The sequence below is a fragment of the Trachurus trachurus genome, assembly GCF_905171665.1.
Source record: "Trachurus trachurus genome assembly, chromosome: 3".
In the NCBI taxonomy this organism is placed as follows: Eukaryota; Metazoa; Chordata; class Actinopteri; order Carangiformes; family Carangidae; genus Trachurus; species Trachurus trachurus.
In genome coordinates, this window is record NC_139893.1 from 29,040,745 (window position 1) to 29,067,968 (window position 27,224).

Consider the following 27,224-nt stretch of genomic DNA (forward strand, 5'->3'; position numbering starts at 1 on the left):
TAGTGGTTATTGTGGATATTTATTGCATTGAAATGTGTCTGGAACTGTGGAGATCTGCCTGTGAGGTCTTGGTGACGTGTGTGCACTGCAGGTCAGTCAGTCAAACTTCCACTGCACCTGCTGCGCTTCGCCCTGCGCTGAGACTAGACCTGGTTGGAGGTGGCGAGCTTTCAGCGCAACCTCGGCGAGACATTTTCGCACAAAACTTCCACTGCACCAAGCTGAATCTGTGACGCCTCCCCCTGCTGCGCGGCCACGCCTATCTCAGCGCAGCGCGATCTACAAATCTCCCAATCTGACTTTGCGCTCGGCTGCGCTGGTCGAAACTTGCATTAGACCGGCTGCGCTACCTTGCGCCACCTGCGCTGCGCCAGCAAACTAGGGCCCTATGTCACATGAAGCAAATACTCTGAACTACTTTTGCTTTTGAAGTCACTCTGCCGAGCAGCCGTGTCTGGGATGTGGTTCCGGTTACATATTTGCCTCGAAAATAACTCTGTCACGGAATGTTACATTATTATTTCATAGCGTGGTGAATGTGCAGGTCAGAACGTGTCCATGAGAGTGTTTTGGAGTTGTTGGCTTGTGTATTTGATGAGTTTGATGAGCCCATAAATACCACACGCCGTGCAGAGCTCACAACTGCCCAGCCGATCTAAGACTACACAGTCCATTGTGTCCATGTAGAAATAGTTATCAAAACTTTTGTTGTAGAAAAATAATGTTGGTGTTGTGTTCATTCAGTTTGTTGTTCTCTCATTTCTATAGGTTTGCTCCACACAACACTGGAGGTCTGATGGAGGCTTGTGAAAACAAGCAAAACTGAGGCCACTTTGAATGATTTATTGTTACAGTAAAATCTTCTGCCTCCAATACATTTGTTACAAGTGTTCAAACCATATTTGAGGGGCTAGTGCAAATTGTGTGTGTTTCCGTAAACATGGAGAATATCAGTGATATGAATGATTTACTCCTAATATTGGTCGGGATTGACCCATTACTAGTTATTTGTAATCAGTTCAAACCCCTTTCTTTTAATTTTTATTGGACACCTCTGATATACAATCAATTTGTGTAAAATAAAATTATAATTACTTCTTTCTGTATCAGTCCGGAGCAGACACAGTCCTCCCACCTGCAGCTTCACTAATCACCACTACTATTGAGAACAGCACCGGGGGTTTATCTTTGCTGTCCAGTTTCAGTGAAGTCCAGGTTGATCCCAGACAGCAGCTCTCCTCCACACGAGCGGTTCAGGAGCTCCTTCAAGGCTTCGTTCACGTCGTTGTTGAAGACGGTGGAAAAGTTACAGTTGGGGTACCCTGCCCTGCCTCCATCCATGGGGAACGAGCCCATCACCTCCTGCACCCACTTCAGCTCGTTGCTGAGCTCCAGGCGCAAAGCATCAAAGTGGTTCTGTCTCTCCTGGTAGCGGCTGCTGATGGCGCTGAGGCCCGAGCTGAAGGTCTGCATGTCGTCCTGCAGGCTCCTCTTCAGCGCCTCCACCTTACGGAACTCGTAGCGGATTTGTGAGATGTCATGGCGCACGCCTTCGCTCTCCTCCTTGTACCAGGCCTCCTTCTCGTTATAGATGGAGGCCATGGCGTCGATGTCCTCCTGCAGGGAGTCGTGGGCTGCTGCCAGGCTAATGAAAGAGCCCTCCATCTGGTCAATGTCCTCCACCACCTGGGCGAATCGCTCAAAGTTTACATAGGTGTTGTTGGGTGGCATACTGGAGTGTGACTTGATGGTGTACTCCCTGAGGCGTTTCGTCTTCAGCTGGCGCCGCTCTCGTTTCTTTGGCTCCTGCGCTTTGTTTTCCTCCTTGTGCTCGTTGGACTAAAACGTTAAAAGAAGGAGTGTTAGTTAGAGAGGAGGTGACACTGACACAAACAGCTCATGCACTCATGGCAATGCATCAGGTGGGCTTCATCATCTTACACCTTATTGACTGTTCAGGTTTGACTTTGTTTACCTGTAGAATGCAACTAATTGAGCAGCAAACAAATAACAACTAGAGAATGCATTTCCTGAAGGAAATACGGGTGAATGCTGAAAGCTGGAAGCTGAATGAACTGAATAAATTGTTGAAACAATGCTGAATTAAGGGAAGAAATTGCTGAAGCAATCTGGAAAAGATGAAACAATATCCGAAGAGTAAAACTAAAACATGTATGAAGGAGGCTGTATGAAATGGTTACTGAATTATTGAATTATTGAATATTAGTATGAAGAAATTGAAAGGCTGAAGTTTACTCAAATATATTTAAAACTGACAGCTTGAAAACATTGTTGAACCATTACTAATATTGATGAAAAAATTTCTTAAGAGTAAAAGTAGAACATGTAAGACGTTGGCTATTAAATGGCTGGAAATTACTTGAATTGTTGAAGAGCATTATGTAGAAATTGAAAAGCTGAAGTCTACTCAAATATGTTGAAAAGTGGCAGCTTGAAAACATTGTTGAACCATTACTAATATAGATGAAACAATATCTGAAGAGTAAAAGTAGAATAATATAGAAGTAGTTACAATCCGTTAAAGGGAAGAATAAGTAAGAATAACTACATCGACTTTGTTTGCCTGTAGAATGCAACTAAACGAGCAGCAAACAAATAACAATGAAGATCAATGTGCAGGGAGTGAATGTCTGTTAGTCTCTAGGCTGTGGAGCTGTCCCTTGCTTTTCTTGCTTTTCACATTATGTCACATTATCTTTTACATTTTGAACTGAAAGTGTGAACTGGTTATGACCCTGATGTGAGCTGAACAACAAGATGTCACAGGACAAAGTGGTGACTGTTAACGGTTTAATTTCTGAGTTACTGTGCAGTGGAAGCAGGTGATGAGGAGGAGCAGGTCGGATATGACCTGTTTAGTTTCTCTTGGACAGATGTGTCGTCCAAATACTAATTAGGTCTAACTACCTCTGTCTCTATGTTTGTTTTTGCTTATTTGTGACTTCTGCCTGTGCATAATTATGGCAAATGTTGCTCTGGAGTGACGGAGAAGTCACAGTGAATTCTGATATTGGTCACATGACTGTTCAGAATTCAGAGGAGCTAGGATTTAGAGCCAAATATGAAAGCGGCTCAAACCTGATTAATTAATTAAGATTGATTAGAAATTCCATGTGATTTGTGCTGTTCACACTGTCATTAAACATCAGAACTGGGGCACATACACATCAGCTTCAGGCCACTTGAGCAGCAGCTGTGTGAACTTCATTTATTTTATTTGGTCTAAAGTTCCCAGAAGCTTTTCAGCTTTTGAATTCTTGGCTAATTTAGTTAAACAGTCATCTCTGCCAACAGGACTATTAAGGGCGCAGTATTTTGGAAACCCAAACACAATTTATCCTTAGCTGATTGTCTTACTGTAAATACAGGCTGCAGTCATGTTGTTACTGCTCAGTGTCACCTGTTGTTGCCTGATTGAGTCACCTGTTATAGTGACTGGACAGACATCATGGACTGGAGGAGTGTTACTGCTCAAGGTGAGACATTTGTGTTATTTCAGCCTTATTTAAACTTGGATAAAATCAGATATTTGTGGCAGACGAGGGAAAGAATGAACAATTTACACTAGTTTTATCTTTTATTATTAAAAAAAAGATCTTACACAAGTTGGATAACTCTGTTGTGATTATATTCATAGTATCAATCAATCAATCAATCAATCCACCTCCCTGCAGAATTTCAAACAAAGGCTCCGGTCATATCTGATGAACCAAACTCATACCTGACTGCAATTGTCTGTTCTTCTTCCACTATAGGGATTTTTTGAGCACAAGTGCACACGCATGCACGCACACACACACTTACACATACACACTCACATTAATTTAGTTATGTTCTATATTGTGATTTTTGAATTACTTTTGTTTTCTGATTTTATACTTTTTATGTTTTGCTTGTTTTGTTTATTATTGTGGTCTCTTATTTTTTGTTTTTATGAGGTGAGATTTCTCTTATAAACCCATCTGGGTTTCTTTAATCTCACCTGCACATCTGGTTTGCTGTTTTTATGCTGTTTTTTTCTTTTTTGTTAATTGTGCAAATAAAATAAAATCAAAAAAATCAAAATCAGTATTGCTGTTGTTGTCCATCACTATTTTGTTCTATTTCTTTCTTTATAAACCTCATTTAGGTTTTTATTTCTTATACCTTTTTACTTTTTCATGGAAACAATAAAACAATAGTGAAGTAAGACTTTGAGCTTACCAAAAAATATTTGATGTGCACTATTAATGAAAAATATATAATTTGTTATTCAGGGTGCAAAGCCACTGTATCCAGAAAAAAGTCTCAGCTCTGACTAAAATGCTAATTAACATAACACAAATTTAAAATGAAGTTTTCATTTTACCTTGATCCAGGGGTGATTGAGAGCATCTTGAATTGTTAATCTTTTTCTGTGAGAAGAAAAAAATATATATATATATTTTACTGAGGAGTCACAATGACAGAGTGGTACTGTGATTCGAAAAGCACAGGGTTAAGAGTGGTGCACTGACACAGGTTTGCCCTGAGGAAAACACTGAGTTCTTACTTTTTATCTTTCTCCAGCAACTGGCTGATGAATTTCTTGGCCAGCTCGCTGGTGTGACAGAAGAACTCTTCATCAAACTCGTAGTTTATGGCTGAAATGTTGCTCAGCGTGTCCTGTTTGGTCTCCCCCAGGAAAGGTGAGGCACCGCTCAGCCTGGAACAAAAATGTTAAAGGTTGATCAGCCAGTTCATCATCAGGTTGGAAGGAGGTTGCTTCAATATAATTTACTATATATGTGACATTTTGCATTGCACTTGCAGGATGTAGGTGATGACCCCGATGCTCCACATGTCGGCTTCAAGGCCCAGTGGCTCGTAGTTCACAATCTCTGGCGCTTAAAATGCAAAAGAGGCATAAAGTATCACAGGTAAAGAAGAGGAGAAAAAGACACATCTCACTTGTTATTGTAAAGATGGCTCATCAAATATTACATGTAAGACTCTGTAACACTTTATAATAACTGCTCACTATAAATCATTAGTTAAAGGTGCCATATGTAAGAACGTTGCCAAAAACGGTTACTGCAGTCAAATTCAAAACACAGCGATCTCGTTTTTTCTCCAAGCCATAGCGGCAGCTCAGTGGAAGCAGACCGGAGGCTGAAATGTCACTGACGCCGCCGTGACTGGGAGAGAGGGCTAGGTGGCGCAACATGCCAACACGTAAATTCAAAACATAAACATGATTTGCAGTCTGCAAAAAAAGAGTTTTAATGCGAATACTCTGGCTGTGCTATTGTTGTTGGTGAGTTCATCATGTTATATGAACATTATTCCTGAGTCTCTGTGACATATTAGGAGAATTTTACGGCCAGTTGCTTTAGATTTCTTACATATTGTACCTTTAACATTATTAAATAGTTAATTCATCTTTTGTTAAACATTTTTCTGACACAGATACTAATTAGTCCATAATTCATAAATAAATGCCTAACTCTGGTTGAATATGCTCATCTATAATGTACTAATATGGATCAAGTATCAATATCAATCACAAACCACAGTTAAACGTTTTATAAATCACTAAGCACTATCAATGAAGGGAGAATGCTTTGTTAAGCATTTAAGTTATAAAGTTTTACTGGAAACTCTTATATTTCCCACTGTTGATGACTAAGGCATTAGAAAACCTGTCAAATACAACCCACTCCTCTTTTCCCCCTAGTTATTGATTCACCTCTTTCAGGCTGATCAGTTTATGTTGTGTTAAAACGGTGCTTTGTTTGTTTCTTGTTGATGGTTTTGTATTTACCTACAAACTCAGGTGTCCCAAAGATGTTTTTGAACTCCACTCCAGCTTCGATCTTATGAGCCAAACCAAAGTCGATCAGTTTGATTCTGGGAAGCGGCACATTCTTGTCCAGCAGCATGATGTTCTCAGGCTGCAGATGAGAAAGGAGACTTTACTGAGCACATGTTGGAGAACCGTCGACCTGAACATGAATACAGACGACAAGTGTCATGATGGTGAAACAAAGAGATCCTAGAGACCCTAGACCTAGACATAACTCTTCAGTTCCTGTGCACACTCTCTAACACACAGCTCCACCTAGTGGCACAAATCTCCTCTCCCCTGAGGAAGAGGGGAAGGAACTGTAAAGACACGTCACAAAAGTGAATATTTATTAAATACCATTTTTATTTCAATTCTTTACACATAATATATACTTATCAAGACAGAGCCCTTATTAACAATTCTTGTCAAGGAACTTGCTCTATACTGTCAATCACTAAATGACATGGAAAATTCTGCAAAAAAAGAACAAACTAAACATAATTGGTGCCTTTCAAACGTTATTTACATCTTCCTCTATATTTATATTCAATTTATATTTTATTTATCTGATGTGTTGGTTGTGGCTGTGTGGCTGGTGTGTATTTTATTTTATTTTTTCTCAATCTTTTGTTTTGTCAATTAGCTGGTAAGATAAGGAAAATGTTTTTAACAATAAAGTTTAAAAAAATGAACTGGACAGACTAACATATGTAGAGAAACACAGCCACAGTTATTTTTTATTTCTAATAATCTGCAGAATCTTTTGATGATTGATCAACTTTTGTCTGTATGTTGTTGTTTGTTTGTTGACACGTGCCTCCCTAACCTTTACACATAAAACACTTGAAAATTTGTCTTGAAAAGAGGCAGAAAAACAAAATGTGATGTTACATTATTCTGTTATAGACACAGTTCAACAGTATCTTGTTGTTATAACAAACTGCTGAATCATCCTGCACCATAAACTATGAGCATGAAACCAGCTTTTGTCACAATAACTAAATGTCACAGTTCAACTGACCCCGTGACCTTCATGACTCAGACATGTGAGAACATTCAACCCGACCGTCGCACGTCTCGACGGGACAAACCTTAAGGTCAAAGTGGGCAATTTTCCTGGCATGGAGGTAGTTGACCCCCTCCAGGATCTGTTTGATGAACTGAGTGGCCTCCTCCTCACTCAGAGACTCCTTCTGCGCCAGGAAGTCAAACAACTCCCCCCCGGAGACCCTGCAACACAAACACTGATCATCACTTTACACTTACACTTAGATTTTTTTTTTAATCTGCTGTAATATTATAGTTATCGATTACTCGTCAGCTGCAGACATTCATATTTTGCTACCACATGTATTCACCTGCAGCACTCACCTTAACTGTATAAGTGTTTCAGATTATTTACTGCTGCTATATCTATTTATCTTTAACTCATCTGCTGTATTCACATTTCATATGCTTCAATATTTTTTATGGATAGCCAAATTTTCCTGTATGTGTATGTGACCGATGTTGTCTGGCCTGCCCTGAGTGAGTTTCGAACCCAGGTCTCCCACACTGCAGGCGATGATGCAAACCGGTTTGCCAAGAGGTCAGTGACCACTTGGCAAATGGATTTGCACGTCTTTTATGGGTGAGTGAGTTTAACACCAGTACCGCTAACTGCCACACGTCGTCACTTCTCCTCACGGGTACCTCGTGACTGTGGCTATACCCGCGGACCTCCGTTACATATTTTGTCTGCTTTTTCTGATGCATTTACAATTTTAGACTTCATGTCTATGTGCCATCCAGTTGCGTTTTGATTTTTTGTTTTTTAGCTTTGTTCAAATGTCAAACAACATAGTATGGAGCTCAACCCACTGCAGCGCCAGCAAACACATGCAAATACACCGATATACAGTATCTGTCATAGTAATCTGACAACAAATGCAACATGCAAAAACTCACAACAGTTGTGTAGGAAACTAAAAAGTGACAGACCCAGCTAAAGATTGAGGCTAAGCTAACAGTACGTGTTAGCAATGACACCAAAATCATATGATATTGATGCTATAATAAACAAAATAAATTCATTTCATTTAACACTAACAGGAAGCTGTCTTTACCCCTAACAAGAAGCACTGAACAGAAGTGCCCCAGAAGGGTCAGTCACTTTGTTATGTCCCCAGAAACACTTCTGTTGTGTTTTCATTTTACAGGACATTTGTGTCTTTGCATGTGTTTTGCGACACTCTGAGCTTCAGGGTCACTGTAGAAAACAGTCAAAGTGATTGAGTCTCATCTGTGTTATATGGACCCTCTATAGCAACTCACAGCTCCAGAATCAGCACAACGTCGGTGCGGTTCTCGTAGACGTCATGCAGCGTGACGATGTTGGGATGCTGGATTTGACGTAGGATGAAGACCTCCCGCTCTATCTCCTCCCGCCGAACGCCTCGAGAGCTGGCCATGCTCTGACGCTTCTTGATAAACTTGGCGGCGAACTGCCGACCTGTGCTCTTCTCTCTGCATTGTTTCACGATGGCAAACTGCCCACTGAAGTACAGAAGACAAAAATGCCCGTCAGAGAAGTGACATAGATGTTGTTTCTGAACTTCTAATTAACATATAGCTGTGGTAAAGATTATCTCTGGTTGTGTAATTTAAAGACAGATTAATAAATTACAATCATCTAATATTGTCCAATTGTAAAGATGTCTGTCACAAGAAATGCCAAAGAGGCCTGTGGTCAGGAAACAGGCATAGCTTTTTCCACCACAGAAGTTGACATCTTAATTTTCCTACAACCTTCAACTCACAACATATCCCTGGAAAATGTTTTTAAATCTGTACATGTTTGCATAATTAATTTTTTCATGAATGCTTTTTTTTTCTAACTGTACATTGATCAACTAATAGTTGCAGCTCTGTTGATCAGAATTTGTACAGTTTGAAACAATGTTGAAAATACTTCAGCAACATTTTGTGTTGGAGTTTATATTATTTGACATTTTGTCAACAAATTGAAACATGGTAACTTCACACACATCAGCAAACAACTTGAAAGTTCATGCAGTTCAAGTAAAGGTGCACAATAACACAGAGTGGTCTAATGGTGACATTTTAATTAAGGATCAAACTTTGAATAGAAAAAGCCTGTTCTGTTAACTGGCTGACTGGCTGACTATGGAGAACCACTATATCTCAGGCTGCTGAGCTGTGGAGGACTTGTGATTAAAGTTTCACCACCACCTCTGTCTATTTATAGTGTTGCACACTTCTGCAGCAAATATTTCAGCTGGATACTCACAGGCTCACCCACAATACAAGTAAAGAAAAAAAACAACCTTTGCAGCATTCCAGTATTCAAAATTCAGTGGCTACATGAGTGTACAGCTGCTTCTATTTATTTGTCTGACCGAATGGTTTGTAAACTAACACTACACTTCCTCCTCTGCAGCCACTCTGAGAGCAGACTCGGCCACAGCTAAACATAGCAGACTTCTTTAAAAAGCAGCTTGACATGCAGGCTGAACAGTTGTCCCCACCTGGCAACGCATGGCAATAAAACACACACCAGTTTATTTTTCTGTGTAGGCTATTTCCTACTGAAATATTCCTGTGCAATCAGTTCCTGGAGAAGCTTTATTTGCAGCATACAGTTAATGATTCGATGTCATTGGTGCAGTGACCTACATGTTAATTAGCACTACTGAGCTATGCAACCTCTCTTCTCCAATATACTCTACCAGTATGTAACACCTTGTATATAGACTTGTGTGTGTCCCTGTATGTCTGACACACTGTCCCTATAAGGTATATGTAAATACCACAACTAAACTGCAAAAGTTTTCCTACAGCCTACTTTCACATCACATACCAGTACTATTTTCTCTTATGTTACAACTATTTTCTCTTATATGCTTCAAAAAAGTCATATTAAAGACATGAAACTCTCATCAATCATAATTTCACGACAAGATTCTTCATTAGTAGGTGTATGTTTGTATGTACAAAGTATGTTTATTTTCTTTATTATCTTCTTAAATACAATTTTTTTTTTTTTTTACTAAAGTGTTATAAATTTGCTATAAATGTAATCATTTTTCTTTACATACCTGCCAATCCCTGTCTCTTTTTTCTAAATGGCTATATGCTTGACGAATAACGTTTTGTCTAATCTTAAATGTCAGATATTCATTTTTTCTTTTCGACCTCATTGGTTTTCCTCATATTTTTTGTGGTTAGTTTAACGGTTAGTTAATAGGCTATGTGTAGCCACCTTATGTCAAGTTTGTAGCCTAATGCATCGATACATGATCAGAAGAATTAGCAGTATTCAAATGAAGTCTTGAACAATAGGCTACCAATAAGAAGAAACTCGAAACATCCATGTCTGTACCTTCCCAGCTCTTCACCGATCTCGTAGAAGTCCTTCACTCTCAGCTGTTTGAACGGATCCATGGCTGCAGCCTCACTGCTGTTTGCAAATAGATTAATACTTCACTCTCTATAACCACGGTTATTTCATCATCGCTATGAAATGTTTACAAAATCAATCAAACAGCATCATTGAGACATGGCAAAGCTGCTGCCGCGTCACCATAAACACCTGCAGTAAATAAGACCAAATGTCCCCAGCCGTAGAAAACGCACAATAACGTTAGTGAATGGACGTCTTACCGTGTTATAAATACTCGCTACGACGTCTGACTGACACCACCATGTCCGCCCTGAGCCTCCGTCCCACAGTCTCTGTTGTGTCCGGACCACGAGGGACAACCTCATAGCTACAGAAGTCCATTCAGAAAACCACTGATTTAACGTGGCATTGATTAGCAACTTGAAATGTTGAAAGAGCAACTCAATACTGTACACAAAAAATAATGGGGGAAAAAAGTTTGTGTTACATGTAAAAAAAATAAATAAATAAATGATATTTTCTTATATGTTCAGTTTTAAATGATACGATTTAATTTGACGCGGAATTGAAAATTTTAGGCAGGTCATTTTTTTAAAATATATTTATCTACAATATATTTCATTATTTATTTGACAGGGACTGCGCAACATAAATAAACATTTCAGTGAATTTGCCAGAGTTAGCCAGGAAGGATACTTTTCATCTGGCTACCTGGACAGATGTTAGAGTGCAGGTATTAAAAATGTAACAGGCCTAACACAAAATGTGGACAGAGAAGGACATTGTTAAGCAGAAGCAAAAAGCAGGCATAAAAGCATATAAAATACAGTTTGACACAATAAAGCAGAACCACAATAAGACGTGCATACATGGAAACAGTCTGGTGAATAGGCTGCCTAAGATGCCTGCTCAGGCTTCAGCTGCCTGGCCCCTAATAAAAACAATCCTTCTGCACTGGACTTCAAAATAATAATCTGGTCCAGACTTATTGCCCACATTTTAACCTTGCATTTGACTATGGTTTACCTTGTTGGGATGGGCTGTATAATGAGGTGGCCTTATCATATGTTTGTCTCCACAATATAAATAGGCCTACAGTCTACTGCACAACACACACGTCTGTGTCACTGTCTGCTACATTTTCACATCATGAAGTTCTCACATTACTGGTGCTGCACCTCTACTGGAATAAAAAGAGACTAAATGAAAAACTCACTGTGTTTAATTTGACCAAACTATTGAAGTTCAATCTGGTACAAGGAACACAGATAGTAAAATGAGGCTGCCTGCCTGGTGACAGGTCGAAGAGCCACCGGTAGATAAACTGAAACAATACCACTATTCAGATGAGAGAGAGACGCCCAGCAGAAATAGTCAAATCAGGTGCCTCGTCTTCCTTTTGAGAGTTAAATGACATCCGCCTTGCTGAGGGTGCATATGTTGCCGCGTTGCCAACACTGTTCTGTCAGCTCCTGACGAGAGGGTGAGGATGGAGAAGAAGTTGGGTGTTGACCTGCAGTTGGAGGCAGGAGAGGGAGGCCTGAAGGAGCTGGTGCTCAGGTGGTTCACGGAGACGCAGGCAGGGCTCATCCTGAACAACGGAAGTTTCCCTGACTGGTTTCAAGGCTTCGCTACCAGAAAGTAAGCAACACGCACAAGAGATGGAGATGGCCTTTGTAGGTCTGATTGTGCTATCTTATTTGGCTTCATGGAGCTCTGTGGTGTCCTATTGATGCGGTTAACATCATATAAGTCAGTTGCAGTTTGGGGTAAGTTAGAGTAGACTGAAAAGTAGCAATTAGTAACAGTACTTACTTCTTTTGAGGTTTTTTTGTTTGTTTGTTTGTTTTTACCTATTTTACAAATTACAGCTTTATACTGTATAAGTAGTTAGTCTGGAAAGTAACCTTTGCATTACTTTTTTTTCTTCAGTTCTTCTATCTATGGACTAGCATGCTGTTATTGTGGTGTCCCTGTGGCTCAGTGTGGGACAAGACAACTGTCAGAGTTCATCTATCAATTAACTAACAATTAAAACACAATAGATATGTTCTGAAATCTCTGATTGTTGCCTTGATAGGCCTAAAAGGTTTTAAAGACTAGCCTTACAGGAGCATATCGTTTGGCTTGGTGCTTTAGAAGATTACAGTCTTTGCTGTGGAGACAGTTTTCACACCTGCACAGCTCATCACAATACTTTTGTCCTTAATCTCAAGAGGGGAAAACTTTAATGCTTAAAGAATAGGCAAAGTCAGTTCAGACTGAGTTATGCCCCAGTAGAGCTAAATGGCTGGCAACGCCCCTGATACCCACAACTCTGACCTGTCCATCATTGTGTGACAGATCAGTGATCCCTGCACAGATAAGCGGTACAGACAATAGGTGGATGGATGTCTTAGTTGCCACGATTTTTCTAGAAATATTTCTATCACCTATCAGACAATCAACACAAATCTAGGTTCATTGTGAAAGATCTCAGATGGTTTTTGTACAACAAATCTCTGTACAACTGACAAAGAAACACAAATTGACCTCAATACCAACAAAGCTACATAAAATACGAGACTCTGAATAAGACTATAGTATTTTGAAAAAGAGTATTTCTCCAGGTTATTAGTTAAGACCTGGACCTCCAATTAGCTTTTAAATGTTCAACCACTGACCAAACGGAAAAAATACAAATAACTAAAAGACAACTTTACATTTTGTGAAAGGATGATGGAGGAATTGCCTCAGAATAATAAAACATGGTTTCAATCCTGCTTAGTAAGTACTTCAAATATAAACTATGAAATTTAATGAGGGAAATGTGCATAATAATAAGACTAATTTCTCATTTTTAAGACACAGTGTAATGTGGCCACAGATGACACTTACTATAAGATAACTGCACGTTGAACTGAAACTAAAACAATTACATCAGAGTTTGTGTCGAGCTAAACTGCATGTTATGGCCGATAGGGGTTCGGCAGATATAAAAGTCGGTAGATATAGAAGTCAATCGACTGCCTCACACAGCAATATCAATAACACTGAAAGTTTGCCAACATTGGCCACAATGTGCTGTAGTGAGCAAGGTTGTATCAGCAAAACCCCTAAGTGCATTGAATTGAGTTAAGGTTTGTTTTATTTCTTATGAACGCAGTTTTTCATAGGCACTGGATTTGAATGTGTTTACCCGCAGTAAAATCAATGTATCTGACGGGATCAGTGGCTCTGGATGTAATAGGAATTGATATAGTGTCAGTGGATGTGTGTTTCTCTATGTGATGAATACAGGAGAGATAGGAAGTGGATGGAGGTTTCAGGAGATAGTGGTGTTATTTCTAAATCTAATTTGCCTCTAAGTCTGTGAAATTTGTCACCCGCCCCCCTCTCTCTCTCTCTGTGCGTCAGGGATGCGGAAGATCATCTGCGGGATAAAGCCCTGGGCTGTTTTCTCATTCGCCTTAGTGATAAAGCCATCGGTTACATCCTGTCCTACAGGTGAGGCCAACTCAGTCTGATCAACACTGTCCGTGCAGCTGTCTCTTCAGCACCTTTTTGATCTATCTTCCTGCACCGTGATCTTTCTTCTCAAGGGGCCAAGACAGGTGCCGCCACTTTGTCATCACCCAGAACCAAGATGGGCAGTTTGCCATATCAGGAGACTGTCAGACTTACCACAATCTCACTGAACTGATTGAGCACTACAAGGTCAGCCCCATCCAACCCTTTGGAGAATACCTGGCTTCCAGCCGCTCCGAGGTGAGCAGAGCCCTGTCAACTACAGTTTGTTTAACTCATGTGTCATTTCTATTGATTCATCTGTGAAAATGTAGTAGATATGCAAACAAACAAAACAAAACAAAACAGAACATCAAATTGCGATTATATGCAAGTGCCATTTTATAATTTTACACATTACACACATCCCTGTACAGCCACAGGCAGATTACAGGTCATTTAGGTCGTTTCTGCTTATTTATGTATTAGTTTATTATTATTTTTATGTCATTTGTTTGTCATTTTGTGCATCTTTGTGGGCATTCATTGTGTTGTATTTGTAGTAATGTTGAGTCTCCCTCATGTCACTCTGTGCGTCTTCGTATTAGTCTTGTGTCTTTTTGTTGTCATTTTACCCAGACTGCGTGACTTTCAAACAGGAAATACAGTATTCACAGTCCCTTCATATAGAGGCTGCAGCTCGCATTGGCCATCAGACCTCTCAGATCCCTGGACCTGTATCTGGGAGGGTTGGAGCACAAAGTTACAGGTTTTAGTGTAATAGATGGTCCTTAGTCATGATAGCAACAGGACTTTATGGTAATGTTGGCCCACAAATTCAATTCAATTCACACATCCTAAAGGATTAATCCCACCCACTTTGCTAATCCCTTCATTTGTTTTTGCAGTTTCCAAAAGGTCAAATTTTTCAATCACACTGTCAAAAGTTCACATGTCTACAAGATGGATTGATAGGTCAATATCTGATCATTGATTTATGACAGAATCAGCTTCACTGTGAAGCTATCATATCTGTAGCTGATAAAGACGTGACATCATCAAAACACTTTACTGTTGGACGTCAAGCAAAAGTGAATAGTGATACTTGCTACACGGCTCATTTCATTTGACTGGTGCCTGCACTGAAAGCCTTTATTTACATGTCTAACCTGTTTTCCTTGTTGGAGCCATGATGGGCCTGTAAAGAGCCACAGATGCTAATGATAAGTATAATAATCTCAATGTTTGCTGTTTTCAGGAAAACCCAAGTGAGGTGTATGATGTGGTGAATTACAACAGCACAGTGAAGTCCGGGGTGAGTGTCCAAGCTCTGCGTAATCTGTGGGACCAGAAGACGACAGCCAACCACAACAACCAGGGCAAGACCCAAAAGATTCAGCAGCAAAGTGACACGACCACAGCGCTGCCTCCCACGCTGCCGCACAAATCCAAAAACAGAAAGCTGACAGGAACAGTATCTGTAGACGCAATGCCCCTCTCACAGGTAAACAGGAACTGAACAATGGTTATTTTCAACAAACACAACCTTGTTAGACAATTGTGCTGTTCCTCTATGTGTTCATCAACTCTTTACATCAATGTTCAGTGGTTGCTTCCTCATAAAAAGGTTTTCCTAGAAGAATGAATTAATGAACGAATAAAAATGTATTTCAGGCATGTGAAAGCAAAAAATATATGTATTTCAACAAGTAAGCCAAAAGTGAAAACAAAAGAAAAACATGTAACAGTAGTAACAGAAACAGTAACAGAAGTATGCACTTATTCCTTCTCCAATTATCAAAATGAAACTTTCATTCCTGGACCTGTTGTGCTTTTCCATCTAACTATATACAATTATATATTCTATACACATTAGAATAGAACAGATCAACACTGTGTCTTTTACTGACACCTGGTTTCATTTGAGTCTGACTGAACTCCTGTTTGAAAAGTCATAACTGTCAGTCATGTAGACAGGGATCAGTGTGATTTTGCTTACTGCGGGGAATTTTGTTAATAATTATTCAGTGTTATGGTTAAATATTCACAGTGTTTTCACTTGCTGCTGCAGAAGTCAAGATCAAAAGTCAGAGTATATGAGTGCACGTGTGTAACGGATGTGCACTCACTCCACCCATAAAAGACGTGCTAACCAACCCGCCAAGTGGTTGTCAACCTCTTGGCGAAGAGGTTAGTATCGTCGCCTCCGGTGCGGGAGGTCGTGGGATCGAACCCCACCTAGGGCAGGCCGTGAGAAACACAACGCAGAGGGCCAGATATGACATCGGCTACACGTGCAAGTGATGGAAATGGAAATTTTTTTTTTGCAAATGATTAAATTCTCAAATTAGGTGGTTTGTCAGACAATTTGACCAAGAACTATTGGAAGCAATTTTTGGATTTCAAGTCGTTGCCCGATGGACCAGGTCTAACCAACTTTAATTAGAACAAAACCCTACAGTGGCCCTGATAGGTCAATTCACTTCAACCTAAAAAAAACACATGCAAAGATACACATGTGCCACAGATCAGAAAAGTCAACGTCATCAATTTGAGTACACATGAGCTGTAAAAACTCACAACACAACAGAGGTGTTAGGGACCCCAGGCTAATACTAAGATAACAGAAAAATATCTGAATCGTGTAATACTGACGTTATAATAAATAGCTACATTTTCACACCCCACCAACAAGTAGCTGTCTTCACAACTTCTAAAGTCAAGAAGCGCTGAACAAAAGGGCCTCAGCAAGGTACTTCACTTTTTTGTGTCTCCAGAAACATTCATGTGTTGTCAAATTGACAAGTTTTCAAGTTGCATGTGTTATCTTAAGCTACAGTGTGTTGAGCTCCACAATATAATCTTGTATATATGTATATATATGTATGTATAACATCAGTCACAAACCATTTATAATTGTGTTTTGTTGACTTTTCTCCAAAAAACATGTTTCTGTTTTGTGCTAAGCTGCAAGTGACACTCTGTGCTTCACTAATGGACCTTGTGTATAGATAGTTGTGTCATCTGTGCTCTCATGGCTTTGCTGTTGTGTTCTCCAGGGTGTACCTCCGGTACCAAAGAGATCCATTCCTCTGGGCTTTTCTCTGAGTGGATCTTTGCCCGACACAACTTCCCATCCAGCAGACACTCAGACCGACAAACTGGAGAGACTGCGAGGAAACACAACCCCGGTGTTGATGACAGACAGAGACTCGTTTAACGGCGTCGACACGAGCTATCCTGGGGACCTTTGTCCACCCAGTGCTACATATTCTGTGCTGACACACGTGGAGAGCAGGAGCAGATCTCTACCACACCTGGACAACCAGCACATGGAGGAGGATGAGTACTCCAACAACATCCCTAGCCCCCCCCTCACACCATCAGCGTCCCATTCACCCACTCAACTGAAGAAAGTCACCTGCCACACCTACTCCCTCCACGATCCCCGGGCTCAGAGGCCGAGCGCCTCCAGGTCGGACCAGCAGAGCGAGGACCAGGGGCTGCTGAGGTCCAACCCCTTGTACCAGGAATCTGCTGAGCCTGGGGGGAGTTCAGCTCAGCAGGGAGATGGTACGTATGCCGAGGTCCCACAGACGCCAACGCCCGCTGGTCTCCCTGATGACACCTATGAGCAGATCCCTGGGGAGGCCGCCGCCGCCACTTACGAGTCACTGGATGACATGAAGACCAAGAAGTCTAAATCCACCTGGGGGAAAAACGTAAGTCAGACACAATGGTCATGAGTTGCTGATGCTCAAAGCACAAAATATTTAATAACGACCTCTCTTGTTTTTTTGTTGCAGAATATGAAATGGAAAAAATTCCTCCCTGATTACATGAAGAAATAAATGGGACAAAATTGACTCGTGGATGATTCTGTGTTCAAATGCAGAGTCAACTGTTTGATACTGTATGTGGAAATGAAATGAGCATCACAAATGTATCAAACTATAATCATAGTATTTCATGAATTATAAAAGTACAGAATTCATACAATTGATAAACACTACATCATTTCACTTTGGATAAATTCAGCAGTAGATATCACTGATTACTATTATTCAATATTCTGGTCATCTTCCTGACATGTTTTGTATATCTCTAGATTTAGCAAACAAGATATTATCATGTCTATTGTTTTATAGCATCACAATAGTAGTAGTATATTGGTGGTGGTGGTATGTTGTTTCTAGCAGTGGTGACATTAAAGATGAAACAATCTGTAGTTATTTGTGTATTTTTTTCATGAAACTCTTTCAAGCTTCTTTGAATTTTTTTTTTTTAATAATTTGATTTATTGGTATATTTAAAAAATATGCCAATCCAATGGACAACAAGGAGAAAGCATGTATTTCCAAGAAGTCATCTCATCCACTGGGTTTACTCTCTGCTGTTTCTAATACAATAAATCATAACCTTATCGTAATCATAATCTGTCAGGATTTGACATTGGCAATGGTAAATGCACATACTACAGCTACATTAGACTAGTATATATTTGCAACATCTGTGTCTATGCATTTTTAGAACATTTCACTTTTACTTAGTTGTTGGGGAAAATTATTTAAATCACGTATTATTTGAAAAATATGAATCTTTCTAGGAGCAAGAAAACTGTAGTTGTCAAATAGGCATAAGTGCTGTAGAAAATGAGAATAAAGAACAGAAAAGTAGCCTAAATTGTGACATTCAAAACCAGGATGATTGACTGGGAAAATAGTCATTATACATTTTTAAATTAAAAATGGTGTAAACACAGACACACTGTGGCAGCTGTTACAGTTAAGGGTCACAGGTGTTTTGAAGAGAGAATCGAGCAAGGATTAAATGAGTTCTCCTGCTGCATGTTAGGTTCGGCTACACTGATCTTCTTCATCAGGAAGAGCTTCCAGGTGTATGAAGCCTCCTGTGTCTCCAGAGGAAACTCTGTGAAGTCTGATAAAAGTCCCTTGTGGCTATTTTGTGTCTCTGGGGTGATTTTGTGTCAATAATGTGTCTTCTCTTTGTGTTTGTTGAGCCTCTATTTTGGTTGTTATGATTCTTTGTGGTTGGTTGGTGCCTTTGTGGTTGTTTTGTGTCTCTTTGTGATTATTGTGTGTCTTGATGTAGTTGTTTGAATGATTTTTTCCTGACATGTATTAACACAGGCCCTATGCTGGGGCCCTGCAGAGTAAACATGACCATCACAGTGTAGTGAGTTCCCTCTGTGGCCGCCGGGGGTCAGCAGCTTCTCCGTGTGCCACCCTGACGCTGCCAGGGAAGAAGGAGAAGAAGAAGAAGGAATCACGGAAGTACGGCTCCCAAACAGATTCCCGTTGGAAGAGTAAAACACAGCAGATCGCCTTCTTCCCCCTAAACCCAATCCAATCTCGGACTATCTCAGTTCTCAATAAAACGATGGGCACCAGAGATGACGAGTATGACTATCTGTTCAAAGGTAAGCCCGGGCTTGTTCTCCTCACCGCGGCTCCGCTGCTCTGTTAACTCGGATGCTAACAGGCCAGCTGACTGCTGCCAGGCTAACCACTCCGCTCCGCCGCCGTCAACCTTTGTGCTCCGGTCCGTCTCCACCGAGCCGTCCGCGCCGTGTCAGCAGCTCCGGTCCACTCCCACGACACGCGACCGACCTCCTCTAAACTGTCCGCGCGGAAACGCTCGCGGATTCCTCACGTTATAACCGTTAATAACCGTTATTAGCGTCAACGCCAGGGCGCCCGGACCGTTAGCAGCTAGCAGCTAGCCGCCGTTAGCAGCTGTCGGTGGGCGCGGAGCAGCCCGACGTCGGTCGGACACACCTAACGACGTTTCCCGTTATCACGTTATCTGTGGAGGTGCAGCCGGACAGACGGAGCGAGTTACCGACAACAACGCACACACACACACACACACACACACACACGAGACTTTTTTTTATCGGTTCGCTCCGGCTCCTGCTGCTAACCAGCTAAAGGCGGTGGGTTAACGGGTGGTCGCTGGTTTTCTGACTAATAAAGTGAACTGGTTCAAGCTCGGTTAGGTAAACAACGAGGTCAGAAAGCAAAGTAAATAACACGTATAAATAGAAACGTTAAAAAATGGGCGATCGCGTTTTATTTATTTACCATCGCCCAGGTAATAACAGCCTTGTGCTGAATTAGCCTAAAAACGCTAGCTACATATTTAATTTGTTGAAAAGTGTCACATCACATGTTGTGTATGATTTATGACCCACAGTGGTTGACGTTATTCAGCCACCAGACTTTCACTGTGCGTCCTCCACACGACTACAGTCATCAGAACAACACATAAAATATGAACAAATACCTATGGAAACAGGTGAATCCCTGTCCAAAGGTGTCGATTATTCGATTAATTGATGCACGTGATGAATCAATGAATGAATAAATCTTCTAGTTTGTAAATGGTGCACCTATGTTCATAATTACTAATGGTAATAACAGCAACAATAATGGTAGTTAAACATGGTTTCAGAACCTGTGAATTTAATGTAATAAATAAGGTGTAATAACACATAGGGCGGCAACTAACAATTATTTTTATTATCGATTAATCTGTCGATTATTTAAACGATTAGTTGTTTGGTCGATAAAATGTAAAAAAAAATGTAAACAAGTGTTTCCCAAACCACAAGATGACGTCCTCAAATCTCTTGCTTTGTCCACAAACCAAAGAGATACTCAGTTTTATTGTCGTAAAGGAACAAAGAAACCAGAAATATTCACATTTAAGAAGCTGAAATCAGAGAATTTTGACTTTTTTTTCTTTAAAATCAATTATTCGATTATCAAAATAGTTGATGATTAATTTAATAATCAATTATTGTTCATGCATCAGTATGAAAACAATGGTCATCATAATTTACACAGGGGGTTGACATCACATGCTTTTCTGGGTTTGTATTTAAATGTGTTTCCTCCACTGTGCGTTTCAGTCGTCCTCATCGGAGACTCAGGCGTGGGAAAGAGTAACCTGCTGTCACGTTTCACCCGCAATGAGTTCAACCTGGAGAGCAAGAGCACCATCGGAGTTGAGTTCGCCACACGCAGCATCCAGGTGGACGGCAAGACGGTGAAGGCCCAGATCTGGGACACAGCCGGCCAGGAGCGCTACCGAGCCATCACATCAGCGTGAGTACAGACACAGTCCTTCTAGGCAATACAATATAGAACGACGTCTCTGGTATAGAGGAGCAGCAGAGAGTACACGTGTGTCGCATTTGAAATGACACCTCTGCACCCTTCACAGTCTCGGACAACACCTTTTTTCCATCTGAGCCCAGAATTGTAAGGAAGCACATGAGCAGATGTACAACTCATGTACAAGCTGTGAGAGTGAAACAGTTAGAAAACCAAAACTAACAGCTTTGCTTCTTGTGAGTGTCTGCTAACTCAGGCACGTCTAAGAACGAATTTCATCGGTCACTGTAACCTCAAACCATTTTTATTCCTCATAACTCAAAAACTGAACACAGAATATCAGAGGTGGGACTCCGCAACACAAGATTATCACAGTAATATATCACAATACAATATTAATGCCATTTTAAACATTTCAGGTATCCTGAGTGTTGCAGGAACATATTGTGATTGTGATTTATTTCATTTAGCTACTGTTAATGATGTCGTGAAAGGACAACTCCGTTAGTCTCGTATGTTATCTAATAAGATTAACTTCTTAGTCTGTTCAGCTCACTTAAACCATGTTTATCCTTGCTAAATGTGAAGTGTCTGTCAAGTAGACAGACCGACCAACACAGTCAGGACAACAACTCTAGTAGCCTACTTAATTCATATTTGCATTCATTTGTATAGTAAAGATTGATTCTTTGCGTCCGTGAATATGTACAATATTGCCACACTACATACTATGCAATGTTTATTTTTCCCTTCCTTCTGTTTTTCAGTTGTCCATCCGTTTACCTGTTCAAGTGAAGAAATATTTTACACTTTTACTTGATAATTCACAGAAAGAGTTCATTGATCCATTGGTAATTTAGTGTTTTGTAGAGTTTATATTCGTTCCTTAATCACTTATATATTAGTGACCTCTGATAGTAGGGTTAGTAGAGATGTAGACAGACACACACAATGACTCTGTAAGAAATCTCCCTGCGTTTTAAATGAAAATCTCCAGTCAGCGGAAACGCACCCGACTGATCTCCCGCTGCAACACAAACACAAAGACTGCCACTGCGGACGCCACTCACTAAATCACCTGTAATATTCTTGTCAATGGGCCCTGATTATAATTGAGGGCTGTTTGTTTCCTGCAGGTACTACCGCGGGGCGGTGGGGGCTCTCCTGGTCTACGACATCGCCAAGCATCTAACCTACGAGAACGTGGAGCGCTGGCTGAAGGAGCTGAGAGACCACGCTGACAGCAACATCGTCATCATGCTGGTGGGCAACAAGAGCGACCTGCGTCACCTCCGAGCTGTTCCCACTGATGAGGCGCGCGCTTTCGCTGGTAAAACTATTATGCTTTTATTTGTATCCTTCATTTAACCCTCCTGGAAGGGAATGCCTAGTTTTTCTAAGAATGCCCTGATCAAGGTGGGCGTACGGACGGCTCGAGACAGAAAATATGCAACAAAATCCCACAGGTCAGGACAAGATAACATTTCATTATAGGTTAAAAATAATATTCAAAATAGCAGTTAGAGCTCCGTACAGTATAAAGGTAGATGATGATGATGATGATGGTGGTAAAAGGTCATTTAGATTGTGAAGAGTGACTGGTTGGTTTGACGTTTCACAGTCACACGTCTGAACTGGTCAAACTGCTCTCTGTCTCTCTCTCTGGAATGCTTCATATCTGATGTGTGTGTGTGTGTGTGTGTGTGTGTGTGGTAAATGTGACCTGTCACTCAACTTTGCCCTGCAGAGAAGAACGGTTTATCTTTCCTGGAGACGTCAGCTCTGGACTCCACCAACGTTGAGACGGCTTTCCAGACCATTCTGACAGGTCTGTACTGCGTCTGTGCGAACCCACACATGTAAAACCAACCTCTCCCTAACCGTTTACGAGGCCAACGGATGTTACATTTATTGAGGAAGTGCTGCAGGTTTTTAGTGAGGGTGATTACAGAGAGAGGGAAGTCACAACGCTGCTGCACTGGATCAGCACTATTACACAAAGAGTTTATCAGTTAACAGTGTGTCCAGTTTCCTTCTGAAGACACAAATCTTTAACAACAGTTTTGCTCAGGGACTACAGTCAGCCGAGGATTTATCCAGACCAGTGTGTTCTAGCAGCGCAGTGGTGTGTCTGTTTTTGTGTTGTATTGTTTGATGTTAAATATGAAGTATTTAGTTTTTGATGTTTGTCTCTGGGCCTCATCTGGTCCAGTTTGCAGATGTTTGTCCTCTGGATGTAGGAATTCATTCTCAACATGTGGGTCATTACATAATCACAAGTATGATGGTCTATAACTGCACTCACTTAGACAACAACTGTTGATCTATTAAAAAACATTAAGAAGAAGAATCCCTTTTATTGTCATTGAGCGGTGAAGCACAACGAAATCTAGGTGCATCTCTCCCAAAGTAATTTAAGAAATATTTCATAAAAAGTAAGTAGAGTACAAATATATAAAAGTAATATACAAATATCCCATAGTTGTTACTATAGATGTAGTGCAAATTCACATTTCACATTGTGCAGGGTTTCCCTGTGGGTGTTTAAAGTATAATTAATTGCACAATTTGTTGTGATTAATTGCAATTCATCCTTATTTTTTTGAGATAAACTCACAGAATTGATGTAGAAGCATCACAAATAAATAGAAGTAAAAACTATAGAAATATTTTTCCATTTGTTTTCCACTGAAACCATCAAGTCCATCAAAATTCCCTTTTCTATGCATTAACAGTAATAACAAAACCGAGGACCATACGTTAAAGTGTCAGTTAAACTCGACGCCGTCAGGCAGTCTGGGTTTAGTGGCACATATTTAATCATTCACACGACTAAAAATGTTCACGACCCTTTCTGTCATATTCTAATCTGCCTCCTGTCGTCTCCTGGCAACCACGGCGGAGAGGACGGCTGATCATTTCAAGCTGAATCTGACAGTTTAACAGCTGCCGTCAGCAGTATGTACAGACTCTGAAGCCTAAACCACTCTGTCCCTCTGCCCCCCTCCCCTCAGAGATCTACCGTATCGTCTCCCAGAAGCAGATGTCGGAGCGTCAGGAGAGCGACATGTCGCCCAGCAACAACGTGGTCAACATCCAGGTGCAGCCCACTGAGAACAAACCAAAGATGCAGTGCTGTCAGAACATCTAGCCCCGCCGTGGACCTGCTGCTACCCCTCCTCCCGCCTTCCCCCTCCTCTCTTTCCACAGTCCACACCTAAGCCCCCCCCCCCCCCTCCCTCCCTCTCTACCCAGCTACCCTGGCTCACAACTCCTCAACGCCCCCCCCTCCCCTCAGAAAATAGACTGCCTCGGTGTACTGTGTGGTGTGGGAGGGAAGAGCCGCAGCTTCCAGGCTGTGACCCCAACTCTGCACCTGTCTTGTACCTGCCCCCCCCCTCTTCCCTCCCCTAACCTGACTCCCTCCTTTTCCCACCGCCCCCTCCTACCCTAGGTAAATATATCCCAGTATAAGAAGTCACCGCGTGGGGTGGCCCCCCAAGCAGAGCCCCTCTGTCTTTAGGTTTCTGCAGGACAGCAGGCAGTGAGCATTTCATATCACTTTAGATTTCATTACTGTAGATGCGCTGACATGTCACGAAAATGTCTTAATATATGAATGTGATTTGTTTTCTTCTCTTTTCTTCTCCTCATCCTGTTGATTTCTCCACTTTTTTTATGATCTGTCTCGTACCATATATCTACTAATAGGTATATATGAATTTAAAGCACATGTTGCTCTGAAGTGTATTCCTATATACAAGCTTCTCCTCTGTCATTTTAGGCTTCCCCTTCTGCCTCACCTCGCCTCACCCCCCACCCCACCCCGCCCCGCCCCGCCCCACCTCTGTCCTCTTTAGTGCAATGTACTGTTTTTTGAAACCATGTGGATGTATGGAGCACGGTGTAGACGCGCGTGCTCTGGTAGTGTCCCGCCAATTTGATCTGATTGCTGTGAATACGACGCTAGTGAGACATAAAATCTTTTTTTTTTTTCTTTTTTTTTTGTGTGTGTTTGTTTTTGCGTTTGCTGAGCGTCAGTTTGCGCCGTGGGGAGGGTCCGGGTGTGAGCTAGCATGAAGCGCACAGCCTCATACATGTCGTCATCACCGTCGTCATCGTCGCAGCGATAGCAGTGGGGGCGGCAGGGTCGAAGCGCGTTTGTTTTTCGTGTTTTCTTGCATGTCTTCGAGAAGACGGCCTCTCTGCTGTCGCTGCGTGTTCGTGCCGGGTGAGAGACTCAGTCTGGACTCGATCTGAACACTATCATTGCCTTGAGGGTGAGCCGTTTTAAAGCTGAACACAACTCCTGTAACATTCAGACGTTCACGTCGTCCTACTTTCAGCGTCAGTGTGGCGTCGCGACGCGTAGACAGTCGTGCTCATGCCGGGAAAGGATGCTCTGACTGAAGACACGCTCGTCCATCCTGCTCCGACACCAGGATGAAAACAGGATGCATCCTTTTTTTTTTTTGACATTTGACTACAACTATGCAGAAACTAGCACATGGCTGTTTGTTTTCTTAGTGCACTTCTATAGCAAATGAAGGAGTTTAAAAAAAACAGCAAAAGTATTCTCGTATGACATTCCTATGATACTCCATAATATGATTATAATCAAAAATCTCCTCGTAGTCAAGCAGATGCTGCTTTGCATGTAACCACAGAGGTGTAACGTTAGTTAGGACGCACTGAGAAAGTAGGAAATGGGAAATGTCACTCGGTTGAACTTCATGAGCATAATAAACCTGTCGAAACCTTGCACTGAACCTTAGTAGCTGATCTAGTAAACATGCTTTCTTGTGTAGGAGTAGATTTTTACTGCACATGGAGAATCTGGACCTCGTCTGTCGCATAGGATCTACCGTTTGTTTTAGACGGTGCCACTGTTCAAAAACCAAAACGTAGATGTTAAAGAGGCCGAGTCTCGCTCCAGCTGTTTCCTGAAGTCCTCAGGACTCTAACAGGACAGAGTAGGTTTGGTGAAGGAGACTCGGGAAAACACCGGAGAGACTCGGCCTTTTTCTCGCTAATTCCTGGTCACAGTGCCTGCTTCACCACATGTACCTGTCCCTGAACGCCTCTCATTCACCTGCCAACAACTCACCGTCATGTCCGCCTCCTCCTCCTTAACCAGTAACCTGGCTTCTCCGTCTGTCCCCCCCCCAGGAGGACGGCTCTGTTGCCCCTGTCACATAAAGCCTATGTACACCGAGCTGCCTCTGACTTCAACACAATGCATGGCTTTCTGTACGACTGCAACTCCGTGTCGTATCGCCTTGTGTAGCTGACATTGTCATTACTGTCCATGAACTCTGCTGAGGGTAAGGCTTAGCTAGCTGGACAACGCTTCTTCTCCAGGTTGTCACTTGTTAGTTGTCTGTTAATGAACACCCGCCTCGCTAACGACCTGCTAGCTAAACCCCCACCCCCGCCCCGAGAGTGTGTTCTGTCCAATCCCCCAGGTTCGTAGCCGTGTCAGTGTGTGGTGTGGTGTTAGCAGACATAGGCCATACGATGCCTGAACTCGGTGTGTGTGTATGTGTGTGTAGAGGCAGAGGGTAGATCAGTAGCTCTGGAGCGTGTGTGTGAGCCTGGACGGCAGTGCCAATGGCGTTTCCTCTCGAACAGACGGCGCCGCCAGCCGCGCCCCTCCAGACTCACTAGCTGGCAATCAGTGGACAAAGTGATTCATTTATTCTGAAAATCTGATTTCTGATCCTGTCTCATGTACCTCCATTGTTCTGTGTTTTTTTTAAAAGTGTTTATTGATTTTTTTTTTTTATTACTATATTGAATTCTAACTGACTGTAATTCCAGTGTAAACATGTAAGAGTGAAATGATGTCATTTCAATGAATTTGGAGGGTTAAATGTGAGGGGGGGTCATAATGAATGGTTTTATGTTTTGTACAGATTGATAAATTGTACAATTGTGTCTATATCTTAAGTTATCAGTTCATCTTAATAAAGCGCACCAGTCATAAACCTTTACATCAGCCTGCACTTTACTTCTGATATTAATACAACTAAGTCATTTTCTACGACCCCTCAGTTTGATAAAAGTTTCTTAAAAGACACAGAGGTAAATATCTTGGTCAGTTTCCACAAACAATTGTCTAACATTCAATAAGCAGATGTTTCAATTAGTTGTTTAGGTCAAATTAGCTCCTAATGTCGTTCAATCTTAAACTCTGCAAAGTCTCTCTAGTGACAGATGTCTAACTCAATTAATCAGTGTTTTTTGTTTAATATCAACTTTGTACTTTAAAAAAAATCAAATGTAATAACTTACATTAATTTGAAATAAAGAAAACAGGGAGATTGCTCATTCGAGGAAACTGGACACGATTGCAACATTTTGGACCAAC

General features: G+C 41.3%; 3 protein-coding genes across 4 annotated transcripts; 2 read left to right on the top strand and 1 right to left on the bottom strand.

Moving 5' to 3' along the window:
* Positions 1–820: 820 nt before the first annotated feature.
* Positions 821–10,586, bottom strand: dapk2a (death-associated protein kinase 2a). 2 transcript variants are annotated; one of them, XM_083993107.1, is made up of 10 exons: positions 10,490–10,586; positions 10,209–10,286; positions 8,141–8,362; positions 6,919–7,057; positions 5,804–5,933; positions 4,811–4,886; positions 4,553–4,705; positions 4,370–4,415; positions 1,026–1,839; positions 821–970 (listed from the first exon to the last, which is right to left on the bottom strand). In XM_083993107.1, exons 2-9 carry the CDS (start codon positions 10,268–10,270, stop codon positions 1,183–1,185), a joined length of 1,485 nt encoding a protein of 494 aa, XP_083849233.1. In that variant the 5' UTR covers positions 10,271–10,286; positions 10,490–10,586; the 3' UTR covers positions 821–970; positions 1,026–1,182. The 2 variants fall into 2 exon arrangements, with proteins under 2 accessions (XP_083849233.1, XP_083849234.1); XM_083993108.1 differs by lacking the exon at positions 10,209–10,286 and having other exon boundaries at positions 10,490–10,572.
* A 1,132-nt stretch (positions 10,587–11,718) lies between these two features.
* On the top strand, positions 11,719–17,566 carry sh2d7 (SH2 domain containing 7; the record flags this gene model as incomplete). The annotated part of the gene is made up of 6 exons (XM_084001598.1): positions 11,719–11,870; positions 13,626–13,715; positions 13,811–13,990; positions 14,922–15,219; positions 16,775–17,437; positions 17,522–17,566. 6 exons carry the CDS (start codon positions 11,719–11,721, stop codon positions 17,564–17,566), a joined length of 1,428 nt encoding a protein of 475 aa, XP_083857724.1.
* A 1,423-nt stretch (positions 17,567–18,989) lies between these two features.
* rab11a (RAB11a, member RAS oncogene family) lies at positions 18,990–26,847 on the top strand. Its single transcript, XM_083999542.1, has 5 exons — positions 18,990–19,155; positions 20,650–20,845; positions 21,991–22,184; positions 22,602–22,682; positions 23,869–26,847. Exons 1-5 carry the CDS (start codon positions 19,116–19,118, stop codon positions 24,003–24,005), a joined length of 648 nt encoding a protein of 215 aa, XP_083855668.1. The 5' UTR covers positions 18,990–19,115; the 3' UTR covers positions 24,006–26,847.
* Positions 26,848–27,224: the final 377 nt, after the last annotated feature.

Coding starts and splice junctions, on each gene's coding strand:
- dapk2a (XM_083993107.1), bottom strand. CDS start 10,270: ATGGATCCGTTCAAACAGCTGAGAGTGAAGGACTTCTACGAGATCGGT. Junction 8,363..10,208: donor ATCGGTGAAGAGCTGGGAAG/GTACAGACATGG, acceptor TCTGTACTTCAG/TGGGCAGTTTGCCATCGTGA. Junction 5,934..6,918: donor TTGCCCACTTTGACCTTAAG/GTTTGTCCCGTC, acceptor TCTCATCTGCAG/CCTGAGAACATCATGCTGCT.
- rab11a (XM_083999542.1), top strand. CDS start 19,116: ATGGGCACCAGAGATGACGAGTATGACTATCTGTTCAAAG. Junction 20,846..21,990: donor TACCGAGCCATCACATCAGC/GTGAGTACAGAC, acceptor TGTTTCCTGCAG/GTACTACCGCGGGGCGGTGG. Junction 22,185..22,601: donor TGAGGCGCGCGCTTTCGCTG/GTAAAACTATTA, acceptor TTTGCCCTGCAG/AGAAGAACGGTTTATCTTTC.